The 16673-nt window shown below is 37.8% G+C and overlaps 1 protein-coding gene across 2 annotated transcripts; it reads left to right on the top strand.

Moving 5' to 3' along the window:
- Positions 1 to 1215: 1215 nt before the first annotated feature.
- On the top strand, positions 1216 to 16193 carry LOC141847336 (serine/threonine-protein phosphatase PP1-like). 2 transcript variants are annotated; one of them, XM_074735354.1, is made up of 4 exons: positions 1216 to 1584; positions 14189 to 14748; positions 15113 to 15369; positions 15859 to 16193. In XM_074735354.1, the coding sequence occupies exons 1-3, from the start codon at positions 1407 to 1409 to the stop codon at positions 15326 to 15328; spliced, it is 954 nt and encodes a 317-aa protein (XP_074591455.1). In that variant the 5' UTR covers positions 1216 to 1406; the 3' UTR covers positions 15329 to 15369; positions 15859 to 16193. The 2 variants fall into 2 exon arrangements, with proteins under 2 accessions (XP_074591455.1, XP_074591454.1); XM_074735353.1 differs by having other exon boundaries at positions 15781 to 16193.
- The last annotated feature ends 480 nt before the right edge of the window (positions 16194 to 16673 follow it).

Here is a 16673-nt window from a genome sequence, read left to right as displayed (position 1 = left end):
TTTAATATATTAATATTGTCTTTGTATATTAGTACTTGATTAGGAATAATTAAGAGTTATAGTTTATTACAATCAATTCAAATAATTGATATGTTATAACACTGAACCTACCACTTTAGGATATTATTATATTTATTCAAATTTACATAGATTTTAAAATATATATGATAAATATAAAATATTATATCTTTTATTAAAATATGATATGAAACTCCCAAATTAATCATCTCATGATTGACTCTTAGGGCTAACACTAACATTCATATCATCTTGGATTATATTGTTCACTAAAAGATCTTTGATAACAAACAACACAAGTGACAAGATATGAGTGACAAAAAGAATATTTGAGGTCAATTCCCAACGAGGGCAAATTGTCCAACATAATTAATTTTCAAAAAAATCTGATTGTAAATACCAAACCATTTTGTGCGTAGACCCAACTAAAAAAAAAGAATATTTATTGCAATAAAAAGTTCAATTCATCATTCCAATAATCTCATATCTATAGATTCCACAATCATCTAACAAAGAGAATTTGTATGATATGAAAAGTTGAAGACTCTTTTAAAATTGGAAAAAATGCTTCTTGAAAGTGCTTCACAAGTACGTAGTCATAATTTATTGTTGTATCATACGGATTTGAAGGCGGCACACCATATTTTAAAGGACATACATACGTTTATTTTGAGAAAGTAAGCGAAATGGAAATTTCCCCAACTATGATGCTGCTGCCTGCGGTTGTTTCTTACTCCTTCCCCTAGCGATCGAGCACATCTATTATTGTTGCAGCGAGCTGCTGCGTTTAAACCGTGGACCATTCAAACTTGACGACGAGACTGGCTGATCGAATTTGCCAACTTATTAACTTCCTCGATGCTTCGTTTGGCCACCACACAAAAAACCTAAAAGCGTAGACCACGAGACTTGGGAAAAAAATAACTATATAAAAAGGTCCAAGTAACGTCAGTGCAACTGCAGTGCGACAGTGAATATAATAAAGATTCCAATTCCTCGCCGAGTCAAAGTCATCACACTTTACATAAAGTTGCACCCCTATTCGTACCTCGCTGCTTATTTGACAAGGCGTCGTGGGTCCCGTCGGCACTGCGAAGAATAATACCTGGCGACTCGCCGTCTGATTGGCGATGACTAATAACCACGTGAAGCGCTTACTCCACGTCATACACTAGATCTTGCCCGCTGCGTCCGCTCTCCCCAAATCCGCACAGGATCAGAAGAAACCCTAATCGGTCGGCCTGTTCTCCTTCGTTCCGTCGGCGAAGGAGCTGCCGCGGCGCCTTGGGCAGTGGAGGAGAGGGAAAGGAGAAGCTTTTGTTGTTTCTCTGGTGTCGGAACGTGGTGATTGGGGTGGGGGTGGGTGAGGGGAAGAAGAGGGCTTGCTGATGGATCCCAAGGTGCTGGATGGAATCATCCAACGACTGCTGGAAGTAAAGGGTAGCAAGCCAGGGAAACAGGTGCAGCTCCTAGAGGCGGACATCAAGCAGCTTTGTATCGTGTCGAAGGATATCTTCCTGCAGCAGCCCAACCTCCTGGAACTTGAGGCGCCTATTAAGATTTGTGGTAAGCCGTTAAAAATTCCTTTCTTTTTTGTCCTTTTGTAATCTTGCTATTGGCCGACTCGACAGTGTATCTGTTTTGCGAAGATCGTGAAAAATGACTTGTGTACTTCAATGGACAGTGAAACGGATGGAAAGGAGGGGATAGAAAACAACAGAAAGAAACTTCGTTTCTGCTATTTACATAGATTTCTTGATTGGGTTGAAGTATGAGAGTCGAGAAATAGTTTAAGCGAGAGGATAGAAAAGAGTGGAATTTCCTTATCTTCCTTTCACCGACTTCCGTGCATATTATTTTCATGGATAATATCAAAACGGAGAAAGTAATTTTGTATTTATTAGAGACACAAACTTTACTTTGCTCAAATTCCATCCATTTTGGAAGGAAATAAAATGAAGAATTTAAAATTCTTTGTCCTTATCTTCATTCTAGTAACCATGAGAAATAAATCTAATAAATTTTGCATTTATCAGAAACAAAAACTTTCTTTTCCTCCAATTCCATACATTTTAGATGGAAATAAACCAAACAAATTGACTCCTCTTCCCTCCAAGGAATCAAGAGAATGAAGTTAATAAATTTTGTATTTGTTAGAAACTCAAACTTCGTCCTCCTCCAATCCCATCCATTTCGGATGGAAATATAATGAAGAAATTTGATGAAATTAAATTTCTTCCTCTCCTCTTCCTTCCAAGTAATGTAGAGGAATTTATGAACTCATTTCTTTTCCTTTCTTATTTCTTCATTTTTTCTGTCTATGTGAATATGACATTAGTTTTATTTTTGTCCAACTGTGGACAGAAATGGAAGGATATGTGTAAATGATTGAATAGTCGCAAATGCCTGCAGACCGACAACCTTATTGACCATTCTTACTATTCTTTCTCTGATTATAACCAATTTTCATTGCCTCTTCTGAGACTGTGTTGGTGCATCCATATTCCATTGTTACAATTGTACTATTCTAGGATTGTTGATGCCATTTTCTATTATTGTAAATGTAAATCTTTTATCCTTTGTCTTCCTTCCAATTAAACATAGGAAGGAAATCCAAAATGATGATGAACATTCAACATCTTTGATTCTTAATATTTTTTGTGCTTTCTATATCCTCACAAGTAACAAAATCCTTAGTGGCTGAAAAGCTCAACATTTACTAGTTAGGATGTTATCTTTTTTTAGAGCCACCTGTATTGTGATGATAATCCTTGGCATGTACAATATGCAAACTGCATGGGTGAACTTTGTGATTCAATTCCGTGGTTATATGGTTTGCAGTGCTAGCTCTCAGTTTATGATATTTGCCCATATTAGACGATTGTTTCTTTGGGGCTCCCTTATTTAATTGTTTTCTTTTGTAGATTTGCTTAAAATATCAAAATCTGTTTTTTCTTGAATTTTTTTTATTTGCCATAGGAAATTATAATTTGGAGGTGTGAACATTTTCATATAGTTTCTTGAAAGAAGACTTTCTAATTGTTTGTTGGAACTTACATTGTTATTGATTTTGTCTCTCTCAACTAATTGGGGTCCATTAAACTCTATGCAAGGCTACAACATTGCTAATGTTCAAATTAATTAAATTAATATTTATCAAATGGTTTGCTGCTTTCTTTGACCTATCTCTATTGCTTCACCTACGTTATCAAGAATATTGATATATTTTTTTTATCACATCTGTTCTACAAATACCACACATCCACTTAAACATTCTCATATCTGCTTCGTTAATATTCTATACACGTTGCTTTACAACAAGTAAGTACTGATTCATAAAGTATGTCATGATGTACCATACTCTAATAAAAATTTTCTTTTATCCTATGGGATGCCACGATTATACAAGACTCGAAGTTGTGTATTTTTACTATTCATTCTTGATCCTATTAAAGATATCTCCATCAATATATAATAAATTCAAGATATCTAAAGCTCTTACAAGATTTCATATTCATTTGATTTTAACTATTACTCAATTTTTTTTCTTATTATAGAAAATGCAATACATATACTAAGTTTGGGTTTAATAAGTTAGGGTACATAGTATATAAATTAGGTTGCATCAATTAAATTAGGGTATTATTATTATTATTGAAGAGGGGGGGGGGGGCATTGGCACAACTGTAAAATTGCTACCGTGTGACTTGGTGGTTATGTGTTCAAGTTGCTGAAATAGTCTCTTGCAATGTATAGTAAGACTACGTACAATAGACCCTTTCTCGGGATCCCTTATTGATGAGAGTTTTGTGCACCAGGCTGCCTTCTTTTATTATTATTATTATTGTTCACTAAATATGTCATATAATAGTATATAATTTCGAATATATTAATAATTCTCAAGATTTGTTGTGTCCTTGTATCTCATGTTCAAAACTTGGACCCTTTTTGACAAGTTGTCATATCCTCACTTTGAAAAACTCATATCTTACATCCAGTTCCGTACTCATATCAGATAATCATAGCTGCATTAAGTAACATAGTAGCAAATGATTTTATTATAGTTGTAGGTTTACATCAAGGGTCAATTTAAAATACCCTATCTTTTTTACATTAGTACCAAAAAATTTAATCAATTGATAAATCTCTTCAGCATATGTTATTTCAGAAGATATCTTGTTAATTTATAAGAGTGTAAGCAGATTAAATTTGACTATTGAATTGTGTAGAAAAGTTTTAGAAGCTAAATGCTTTAAGATAACTATAAAACAATAAATATATAAAATGTAATTTTTGTAATAAAAAAAGAATAGACAAGAACTTTAACTACCTTGGCTCTAATATTCAATAAGAAGAGAATATTGATGGGATAATGATAATACAATCAAGTATGAGTGGTTGAAATGAAGAGGATCTTTGGATTATGTAATCCCCTTATGTCCCCTATGCTAAAAGGAAATTTCATAGGACAGTGATATTATCGATCATGCCCAATAGATTAGTATATTGGGTTACTACAAAGAAACATTTACAAGAAAGTTATTAACAAAGATGGGAATGCTAAGATGGATGCAAGGAGTGCTAATAGAAATTAACTTTAAAAAATCGATAATTCAGTGCAACTCCAATAGACAATAAAATGAGAGAAAACATCTCATGTTTAGATGACACAAACATTTTTAAAGATGACCAATAGACTTACCTGAATAGTTGGATTGATAGAGTGGAATGAGTAAGGATTACAAGGAGATCAAATAAAACATTAGTCAATGGAATAATAGTTATTTAATTTATTTGAATATTATTAATAATATTATCTTATGTAGGGCTTAACAGAGGATAAAAATAAAATTCATATAGATGACCCTAATTAGTTAGTCAAACACAACTTGGTGATGATGATGTAATTTAACATTCAATTGTTAGGGACTCTAATTGTTAATAGAACCATTGAGAAGATGCAATTTGTCCATTTTCATTAAAATGATTGTTACATAGTTGTAGGAATATGTCTATATAAGTTAAAATAGGAGTAAAAATTACAAAAAATGGATGTGCAAAACATAATGATAATTAAATCACATCGAGGATCTAGTAAGTCATGTGCACTATTTTATTGGGCCAATAGTTATTCGGAATAAGGTTTAAAATCTCGAACTGTGGCGGAGTTTTGGTCTTTGATTAGTACGATACTATTTTGTTATTATGCCGATGTTTCAATACATGATGTCGATAATGGGTTGGAGGTTGAAGGAGGAAGGAGATGAAATATTAGAAAGAACATTTGTCGAGTATAGTTTTAAATCTTGTACCATGTTGGCGAAACAATAAAAAACATATTATTTCAGTAAATTACTAAAGCTCGATTCCGCTTCATTTTTTTCCTCCAACCTCCAATTTGTCATCAACGTCATGAATTGGAGTGTTGGTACGATATTAAATCAATATCGTTCTAGTCTAAGATGGAAACTATGACATGACTTGAGATTTTGAGCCTTAGTGCTGAGCAATATCGAGTTTTAATAATTTACTGGAATAATATGTTTCGACTATTTCACCCGACACGATATGAGATTTCTAACTTTGATCTGGATTATTATTATTTTGAAAACTTTGTTATTTAAATCTATAACTTCAATAAAATATTACCTTAAAAATAGTATTTTGTTATTTATAAGAAGCTACTTATTAGATATGCCTCATCGTTTTTAATGCTTGGATATGATTTAATGAATTGGACATACCTCAGTTTAATATCACCTGGTGCCAACATAAAAGTGATAATTTTATGTAATTGTATATATTTCTTTTTGATTTTCTGAGTAAAGCTACATTAATAAAATGATATTTTATAATATTTGTTGAGTTTTTAGGTATTATGAGTCATTGGTGTTGTGGGTTTAATCCCAATGTTTTAGGTTTAGGATTTCAGGTTGAGCACTTTTTATTAGTGGGTTTAGTCCTGCGTTGAATGTAATACATTTAGGATTTTTGGTTGATTGGTATATGTACTATGTAATCCATGCCATAATATTGACATTAATATATATTTATATTCTATGTTACTTAAACATGGCATTAGATTTCCTCTTCTCCTAGATTAGGTTTTCCAAACTTAATCACTTAAGAGGAGGTCATCAATTTTGGCGGGAACCTCCCTCTACCTAATTCGATGTCTCTTCATCTTGGATTCTTCCATTCACACCCATCTCGTCCTCATCGCACATGAAGGAATCAAATCCTCTACTCATTATTTCTCTTCTTTGTGACATGAGACTCACCTGTGTCACCTTCTTCCATTGTGCCCCTCCAATCTTTAGGTTGCTAGCATCTCCCTCTCTTTCTATTGATGTAAAAGGGCCATGCTTTAGACTTCTCTCGAACATACTCATGATTCCTTTTCTTGGGTGTTACTACTTATCCCGAGGGCGAGTGAAACTGTTTAGGACTTGCCTAGGTCGTCTCCATTGTGAAGACTTCATACTTGCTTCCTTGCCTGGGCAAACGTCTTTGACTACAATGTTCAAATTATTGTCCACTAGATCTATTGGTTCTTGCCGACGAATATCTCAATCCTTGTTTGCATTGTGACCTGGTTATGGATCCTACCATTCGAGGCCATCACTCTTCTCTTTCCATTTATCCGAATCTATGGTGTTACGCAAAATGATTTTTGTCCCTATCGCACACCTCAAGAACTCTCACCCTAAGGACAAGTTCCAGCATCTTTGAAAACCCCTTGTTTGTTAGCCTTCTCAGCATTGCAAGAACACTCCTAGATTTGTCCCTTGAGATTTGCTCTTGTATTCAGTTTGCTATTGGTCTGTTCCTTTTGTTTTCTTCTTGTTATTGCCTTTTTTACAAGGATCTTCTATTCAATACCTTATTGCACTGTTAAATTCATTAATGATATGGTCGCTTCCATTGTTTTCATTGTTTCCTTTCACTTAGTTTCTGCCTCCACGTTTGTTGCCTCTAGATTTGCTTATCTTATCCTTTCCACTTGTTGTGTCCCACAAATTGGTCTCCTCTTAGTCGGCTAAAGGATCCTGCTGAGTGCTTTCCTTTTTTACTTTTAATTAGTTTGCTGTTTATTGGGTTTTCACTGCCACAGGGAGAAGTCCACATGAGAGACTTATCTTGTGGAATCTTAATTTATCCTCTCAATCACTTTCAGGTTGGCCTGCCTGATTAAAAAAAAGGTAGCTTTTAGCTACTTTTATTTAAAAAAATAGAAATCATGCTTGTTCCTTCACTTTCGAGATTTCTGCAACTCTTTTTTGTTGAACTGCAGATAATGTTCACATGTCGGTTTCTCAACTTCATCATCACATGTACAATCTAGTGCTCTCTTAAACCTTTTGGATCCTATTTTTATTATTATTATTTCAGAGAAGCACACCTGAGGAATTATGCTTTATGGCTAGATCCTATGACTATTGTTAAAGAGAAACACAACGGGAGGAATTATGCTTCATAAATTGCAGCAATTCCAATTTGGTTAATAGGTCAAGGTCATATGGAATATCGTATTGCCTGGGACGCCAAGATTCCAAAGTCTATCAGAGCATTACACGAGCAAATAGATGCTCCGTTGATTGCTGTCCTCTGATAGTCCAATGTTCTCCGCCTTATATGAGTATCATTTGATTCTTCTTATTGTGGTATAAGACTTGTACATCGTCTAAAGATCATTATCTGGGTGATATTTCTTGAGTCTACAATATAATTGGCAATCTTTTTCAGCAGTGATAGTCTGAATGGAGATCATCTTATATACTGGATGATTCTAGACAATCATTGCTGACCTTCTATGTATTCTTAGATTGATTTGACCGATTCTTCACAATTATGTTTCTGCACACAGTCTATCCTGAGTTGGAGTTGGTAAAAACTCAAATTTTAGGAAGCATCTCCACTCTATCCTAAGAATGCTGTGGTCATCTACCAGATGTAGATTTGCTTTCACCATAAATTGCCATTTGAATGGTCTTGCGACAGTAGAGGTTGCTATCCTCTGTTGGCAGTCCAATGATCTTCGCTTCATGAGTATATTCTGATGCTTCTTATGGTATGAGACTTGTACACAAGCTAGAGATCTATATACAAGTAGTGATATTTCTAGAGTCTATAATATAAGTGATTGTCTTTTGCAATTGTAAGAGTTCGGCAAAGATCACCACACATATTGACAAAATCTACACCATTGTTGCCAACCTATGGTGTATTTCCAATCACATCAACAAATGCATCGAAAATGGTTTTGCAAGATTGTTTCAACCAACTCCTCATGATTGTGTCTCTTCAGTAATGTGTCCTGAGTTGGAATATGTAAAGACTCAAATTTGGGAAACATATCAGATGTTTACATGACAATGCTGAGGTGTCTTCTAGACTGTAGTCACTGTGGAAAGGGAGGGACCTTTATTGCTCTTTTCATGACTGTCCACTAGGTCATCCTCCAGGCACCACCATTTAGCAGAGCCTGCCATAGCCACTCATTTTCTACTCTTATGTCACTTAATTTTTTTTCCCAATGTTGTCATGCTTGTTAATTGTTCTTTCATGCAAAAGACAATGGGCATGCTTCTGTTGCTTTATCTTTATCACTTCTTTGTATGCTTGATCTCCCTTTGCATTTAAGCTTACTAAATCTTTAAATTTTTCCATAACGTTCACTAGTAACTTTATTGTCATTTAGGATCACAGAGAGGGAAGGTGAATCATGTCAAGTATGAGTCTTAGGGTCTATATGACTATTGATACCACATATGTTGACTCTTGTGATCGATCCCTCTAAGTACACTCTAGATTTATAGTTGCTTTGTTTATCTGAGTGTTTGTATTCTTCAGAAGGTTGTGCCTAGTTTATCTCATTTTAAGAATCTTCTGTGTGAGTTTGGTGAGTTGGGAAAATATATTTGATCTATGTTTTCTCAGGTATCTTCTGTACCATCGTCTTTACTTCTTTTTTATATTTGGGTTCTAGTCTTGTCTGTTTTAAATTTTGTTTTAAATATTTTGTTAAAGCATGTAGTATTGGACCAATCTGTGCAAGATGTTCGATGCCATTGTCTATGCATCAGGCTTTTGCTGAGAAATTGGAGCTGGTGTTCTAATTATTCCCCTTTTCTTCCTCAGCTACTCAGAACTAGAATTTTTACCATTTTTACTTTATATGTGGTTTTTAGAAATTCCCATTTAAATGAGTTCTACTGTAAGATAGTTACTTTGACATCAGTTGGCTGATTTTTCATTTTCTTTGATATAATTTTACATCTCTATTGCAAATATATTAAATCATATTGTGTTTGTATGCAGCAGCTACATATTTTGGCTAATAAAAAGGAAATACCTGCCAAAAGAATATGTTAATTGAGGAAAGGAAATTAATCTTGATTGTTGAGAAGGGAAGTGTATCCTCAAAAAGAAGGGTGTGAGGATTCTATAGATCATGATAATGGAATACGGTTTTTAGCATTTTTTTTTTCTAATGGTATCCACTATCTAGAGTGTTTAGGAAATAGTGAGAAGGCTATAAATATAGTAATGGCATTGAAATTTTCTTTCACCCTGTATGAGTTACGTGGCAACAATTCTTGTTGCTATGATTAATTGTTTGTACAAAAAAAATATAATGAGATGATTTGAGCTCTTAGGTACTCATCTTCCCTTTTCTTGTTTACTCAATACTTTTTTATTTCCTTATAGATTTTGTTTTTTTTTTTTACTTCAGAATTTCTAACTAGCTTATAACATTCAAAATTTGATGTGTTCAAGCTTATTTAATTATCTAAAATAGCTAAAATCTTGCTATTCTTTTTAGTGAGAAAAATTTTAGCATGGGGGTTGTTCCTGTTGAGATTGCCTCGTGAATGTGTCATCAGCCACGCAACACCAAGGTAGAAGAAGATGAATTCACCTTGTGGACCCGTCACCAACCACGCAGTACCGAGGTAGGAAAAGATGAGCTTCGGGGCCTGCAAGCACCAACACAATGAGAAGGAAGGCCAGGGGTGTCTCTGGCTCGACCACTCCGACGCTCAAGTCAGTCATTGAGGAGGAAGGAGCCACAGCTTGAAAGAATAAGCTGGTTGAAGATTATGTTATTGTGTCCCTGTGACTGCAATATCATGAGGTTTTATAGACGGAGAGGGGAGAGAATTATACCATCTTGTCTTATCGTTAATTAAGGAGAATATCTGCGCAATATTATCTTGTCAAAGGATCTGCACAGTGAGATTTTGTGAGAGGAGCTACAGAAGAGATATCTTGTCAGAGGATCTGCGCAGTGAGATTTTGTTAGAGGAGCTATCTTGTTAGAGGAGATATCTTGTCAGAGGATCTGTAATATCTGCGGATTGTCATGTCTCATAACTTTTTGGCGACAATGATGTGACGTGCTTGATGAGTTACTCTTGCGGCACTTATCATGGTCCTGCGAGGGAGGTCTATGATTCCTGAGGTTCTTGCAGAGGTTGGAGCAGTTTCGGACAGAGCCCGCAATATCTATCGGAGTCACCCCTTCCAACTCGGGACGATTCAAGTCAGTAGGATCGAGAGGCTATGGTTTCCCGACCTCCTCTAACTCATAGGCAATGAAGGCCGAGTCGAAGGCGACCCAAGCCGAACTTCATCAGTAATAAGAAGCCGATCAACAACGACAGGCGTACGAACGCGCAAGGGGAGTTAAAGAGGTCGAAGAGAAAACTGCCGCCACGGAGCGAGCGATGAGGGATTAGACGGCTGAGGTTTCCATTGTTACAGGCCGAGGAGGGCATTGCTACCTGAATAGGCTGTTGAGGCCCTAGAGGCACAGAAGCTGAGTTGGAGCTGATCAGATCAAAGAAAGAGGCTTACAGGCGTGGATGGGAGACTCAATGGACAGCTCGGAAGGATGAATGACTTAAATTAGATGAGTTTCAGAATATGTTCTAAGTCAATATAGGCAAGATGCTACAGTATGGTTTCAAGAGTGTCTGAAGCAGGTATATCAGGCAGGTTTGATTCCTCCCGGTACCTTACTGGATTTTTTAAATATAGGTAGGGTATCGGCTAAGTTGCCCAAGTCAGTGAGGCGAGGTGAGTGATTGCCTGTACTACGTTTTGTATATAGAGCTTGTATATAAATAAAACATCTGTTGTTCTTATCTTATTTGCTATGTTGAAGGAAAATTAATATACTCAACATAACCGAGCTGAGGGAGGGAGTGACACCTGGAGTCCGAGAGAATAGAGGCAATAATAATCCGAAGTTAAGAGTATGGACTTCGTATGCAATCCAAGCTTGAAAGGTAGTTGTTGAAAGAAACTGCTGGTACATAGTTTTCATAATGCCACTGGTCCGAGACCAAGGATATATAGCTTGGGAGAGATTGCACACTGAAAAGGGTAATTGCCCGCTGATTCGAGACCAGGGGAATATATATAGCTCGGGAGAGATTGAACCTTGGAACTGTCCGAGACCAAGGATATATAGCTCGGGAGAGATTGAACTCGATAATTGCCCGCTGATCCGAGACCAGGGGAATATATAGCTCAGGAGCGATTGAACCTTGGAATCGTCAGAGACCAAGGATATATAGCTCGGGAGAGATTGAACCCAGTAATTGTCCGCTGATCTGAGACCAGGGGAATATACAACTCGATCCACGACTATGTCCGAGTCGGGAGAAGTTGGATCCTGAAAAGGGCAATTGCTGATGGGTGTCGTTGGTCCGAGACCAGGGAAATATATAGCTCAATCCACGACTATGTTTGAGTCGGGAGAGATTGGACCCTAAAAAGGGCAATTGTTGATGGATGCTGTTGGTCCCAGACCTGGGGGAATATATAGCTCGATCTACGACTATGTCCGAGTCAGGAGAGGTTGGACCCTGAAAAGGATAATTGCTGATGGACGCCGCTGGTTTGAGACCAGGAGGACTATATAGTTCGATCTACAACTATGTCAGAGTCGGGAGAGGTTAGATCTTGAAAATGACAATTGCTAATGGACGCCGTTGGTCCGAGACCAGGGGAATATATAGTTCTATCCACGACTATGTTTGAGTCCGGAGAGGTTGAACTCTAAAATGGATAATTGCTGATGGACATCGCTGGTCCGAGATCAAGAGAGAGGACTCGTAAACGGAAGGGGCCTACAAACAACTATAAAGAGCATGTTTATTAGTCATAAAGAACTTACAACAGAATATACATGGGAGATAAGGAGTAGGTTGGGCTCCTAGGAACCGGTTAGCAGAAGCATTGATGCTAAGGCCGCAAAGTGTCATAGAAAGGAGTCTTTGAGGTCGGCGAAAGGAGCGAAGAGAGGAGGGGGTAGTCTGTTGAACCAATGCTGAGCCAATCTGGCAAGGGTTGTCAGAAAGAGACAACGTTAGATGTCGTCTGATGTATGGTCTTTTGGATTTGTGGCTCCAGTATAATCAGTCTGTGGAGTCCGAAAGTGGAGGTAGCTCTGCTTCTAGTATTCGCCGTGAGTTGTTGAAGTAGCTCCCGTCCCCTAGCCAAGGTCCTTTACCTCTGGCCAGGTCCCTGGGAGGCGGCGGACTCCCTGGATGCCCCTTAATAATCTGCTTCTTGTATAACTCTTACTAGAGGGGCCCGCGGAACTTCTACTGGCGGTTGTGGCCTTTGAATGGGGACTTGAGGGACTTCACTGGATCTCATTGGTATCCTTGAGGGCGGCGACGGAGCGACGGGTTGGTTTTGTGAGGCAGCTTGGACAACAACTGTTACTAGGCGATTAAACTCTTCTTCTGTCAAGGTGATGAGGGCTTGTGGGGTCATCCATGGGTATGTCTTAAAGCAGGAGAAAGGAGTTTCCACAAACGGCGCTAAAATATGTTCCTGTTGAGATCGCCTCGTGAATGCGTCACCAGCCACGCAACACCAAGGTAGAAGAAGATGAGTTCGCCTTGTGGACCCATCACCAACCACGTAGTATCGAGGTAGGAAAAGATGAGCTCCGGGACCTGCAAGCACCAACACAGTGAGAAGGAAGGCCATGAGTGTTCCTGGCTCGACCACTCCGACGCTCAAGTCAGTTACTGTGGAGGAAGAAGGAGCCACAGCTTGAAAGAATAAGCTGGTTGAAGATTTATGTTATTGTGTCCCTGTGACTGTAATATCAGGAGGTTTTATAGACGGAGAGGGGAGAGAATTATACCAGCTTGTCTTATCGTTAATTAAAGAGAATATCTACACAATATTATCTTGTCAGAGGATCTGCACAGTGAGATTTTGTGAGAGGAGCTACAGAAGAGATATCTTGTCAGAGGATCTGCGCAGTGAGATTTTGTTAGAGGAGCTATCTTGTCAGAGGTGATATCTTGTCAGAGGATATGTAATATTTGCCGGTTGTCATGTCTCATAACTTTTTGGCAGCAATGATGTGACGTGCTTGATGAGTTACTCTTGCGGCACCTTGATACTTGGTTTGGACAGGATGAGAAAGTTGAACTGAGAGTTAGGCAGATTGTGGCCGACAAGGTCCTAATAGATAGGTGAGTGGTCGAGTGGCCGAATAGGGATTCGAGTGAGCTGAATGAGTCAAAACTGGTAGGGTCCAGTCAACCCTGGTATAGGATCAAGTCAAGTCTCCCTCCTGTCCAACGTGTCCTGACTTGCAACCGGTCTTTGCGGGCCAGGTCATTTACCCATAACACCAGGTCATTATACCCATAACAGGGGTGATACTGATTGCTCTGTCTGGCTTCATGTTGGGTAACTTATGTTTCCATGTGTGCTAAGTTTATCACTGCAAGTTCTTGGCAATGATGATTGACCCTGAGGGATACTAGCTGATTGTCTGATTATATACTGAAGGAAAGCATTTCCGATATGCTTGTTGCAGTGCTTTTGATTTTTTTGTGTTATGGTAGCAGCAAACTTGAAATAATTTTTGTTTTGTTTTTTCTGTTATTAGAAAATGTGCTTTCTATTGTGACACAGGAACACTTCATTTATATTTTAAAGAAAATTACAAATAGAAACTGGCAGTTTATTATAATATTGAAAATTTTGAAGCTTTTCTATTTTCATAAATGAAAAAACAAGAAACACAAATTGCCCAAGAATACGTTTGTCATATGGTATATTTGAACTATGGGTCCTGTGAAGTTAATTCATGTGGCTGAGGCTGACATTACCTTCTTCCTTTAAACAGGTGATATCCATGGTCAGTTTTCTGACCTTTTGAGGCTTTTTGAATATGGTGGGTTGCCACCTCAAGCCAATTACTTGTTCTTGGGTGATTATGTGGACCGTGGGAAGCAGAGCCTTGAAACAATTTGTCTTCTTTTAGCTTACAAGATTAAATACCCAGAAAACTTCTTTCTTTTGCGGGGTAATCATGAATGTGCATCCATAAACCGCATCTATGGTTTCTATGATGAATGCAAGCGCAGATTCAATGTGAGGCTCTGGAAGGTCTTCACTGATTGTTTTAATTGCCTGCCAGTGGCAGCTCTTATTGATGAAAAAATCCTATGCATGCATGGTGGTCTTTCCCCAGACTTGCAAAATTTGGATCAGATTAGAAACCTAGCTCGCCCAACTGATGTTCCAGACAGTGGATTACTCTGTGATCTTCTTTGGTCAGATCCTAATAAAGAGGTCCAAGGATGGGGAATGAATGATCGGGGTGTTTCATATACTTTTGGTGCTGATAGAGTTGAAGACTTTCTTCAGAGGAATGATTTGGACCTAATTTGTCGTGCTCACCAGGTTAGTCTCTCTCTCTCTCTCTATCTCTCTGTTGCACACACCACATAGCACACGAGTTCATAGCCCCCACGGGCGGGGTCAGCTGGTCAGGGCATGGGTGCTTGCAGCATGAGGTGGGCGGTTCGAGGGCTCATGGTTGCATTTGCGATAACATCAATCTGTGCCATGTTTCCAAATCCCTCGGCCACCATGCCCTGGTCAGTCCCGCATTCACCGTGATTTACCTCTCCACAGATGGTCGGGGGGCCGATCGTGTGGGGCCGCTAGGTTGGCGGATTCCAACCTTTTGCAGCATAGCACACGAGTTCATACATGTACACAATGCCCACCTTGTTCAGCACTAGGTCTTTTTCTTTGGCATTAGGTGGTGGAGGATGGATATGAATTTTTTGCTGACAGGCAACTTGTAACAATCTTCTCGGCTCCAAATTACTGTGGTGAATTTGACAATGCTGGTGCTATGATGAGTGTGGATGAGACCTTGATGTGCTCATTCCAAATTTTGAAGCCAGCAATATCAGACAAGAAGAAAATTGGTGTTGGTGCTACAGTAATTTCTAGAGCTGGAACTCCTTGGTAGTATTGCATCCAGGAGCAAAATCATTTTTTCCAAGAGTCAAGGTACTAAGCATTTTCTTCTCTTTTAAGCAATCATGAAAGTTGAAGATTCACCATTTCACAACCACCTTAATCTAACTACTTTTAACAACTATTATACTGGTAAATGTTTTTTCATTGAAAAGTAGCTACTTTGAGAATTTCAGAGCAATTCAACTTAGTAACACAATTCCATAGTACTGGAAATTTTAATCATGTATCTCTGCTGTCTTTTATGCTCAAACCATGTAAATCTCCACTATTTAGAGTTGGCTAGATGAATCCTACAACCATTAAAGATCAATGTCAATAGGTTTAGACACTCTTAATGCACGTTTAAAACTGCTTTAGACATAAAATTGTTACAGATGATTGCTATTTGCAAATATTTGTTTTAGATTGGAATAAAATGAAGTGCATGGATTTTTTATTCAGATATGCTGTACGCACGAAAACTATTTCTGCCTAATGAAGTTGACCATTTCTTTCTACTCTAAGAGCTTCCACTCTCAGCTTTCTCATCTTGGTACAAGATTACGTGATGACAAGCAAGTCTTGGAGCCAAAACATTTTGATGCTTTAATGATGCATGCCTATAAGCTAGAAGCTACCTGACCACCATCTGGGAGCAAGTTTAATGTATTTATTCCGATGGAACTTTGGTGTGGGTTCCTGTTTGGATGTGTACATGTTCCTAGACACATGCTACAGGCTTTTGCTTAACTGCATGGATTGTGAAATTGCATGATCTGCATGAAGAGCTGCGCAGAAGAGTAGTACTGTCTTATTGAACCAAGTGTGTGCTATTTGCTATCTAATTTACCTCCAGAAATTGTGCATTCTCTGAATTTTGTTTTTAGCCATGCCATAATCCATCAGCTCTGCTAATGAACAATGAAGACGACACAAGTTTTTTTGGCCATTAAGCATTTAATTCTGACTCAACTTTGGTGTCTGCTATCTTACTTTTGGTATCGGCATATTGATTATATTTCTCGTACAATATCATCGACTGATTTCCTGGACAAAAGGTTTATATTTAGGTAGTGGTTTAGATGCTTCACTTTTTAGGAAAGCTATTTTTTTTTCTTTTTCTTTTTGTTTAGTGGACGTGCCTTGTTCATTCTTGCTCTCTAATTCTTCTGCAGAAATGTCCTACTCAAAATCCATGACCATATGCGCCTAATTGGCTTTGGCTTTCGTTTTTTCAACAAATCTTAAATATATTCATGCATTATTCTTGCTTAAATATTATTGCCTGATTAATTAATACATTGTTGTTGTATATCACAATGTGTGTTTGATCGAGATGATAGTATTATTTTATG

This window comes from Curcuma longa, chromosome 16 (genome assembly GCF_044706935.1).
Source record: "Curcuma longa cultivar G26 ecotype Majalengka, Jawa Barat chromosome 16, ITB_CL_G26_1.1, whole genome shotgun sequence".
Taxonomy (NCBI): domain Eukaryota; kingdom Viridiplantae; phylum Streptophyta; class Magnoliopsida; order Zingiberales; family Zingiberaceae; genus Curcuma; species Curcuma longa.
This window is presented reverse-complemented; position numbering and strand designations above follow the sequence as displayed.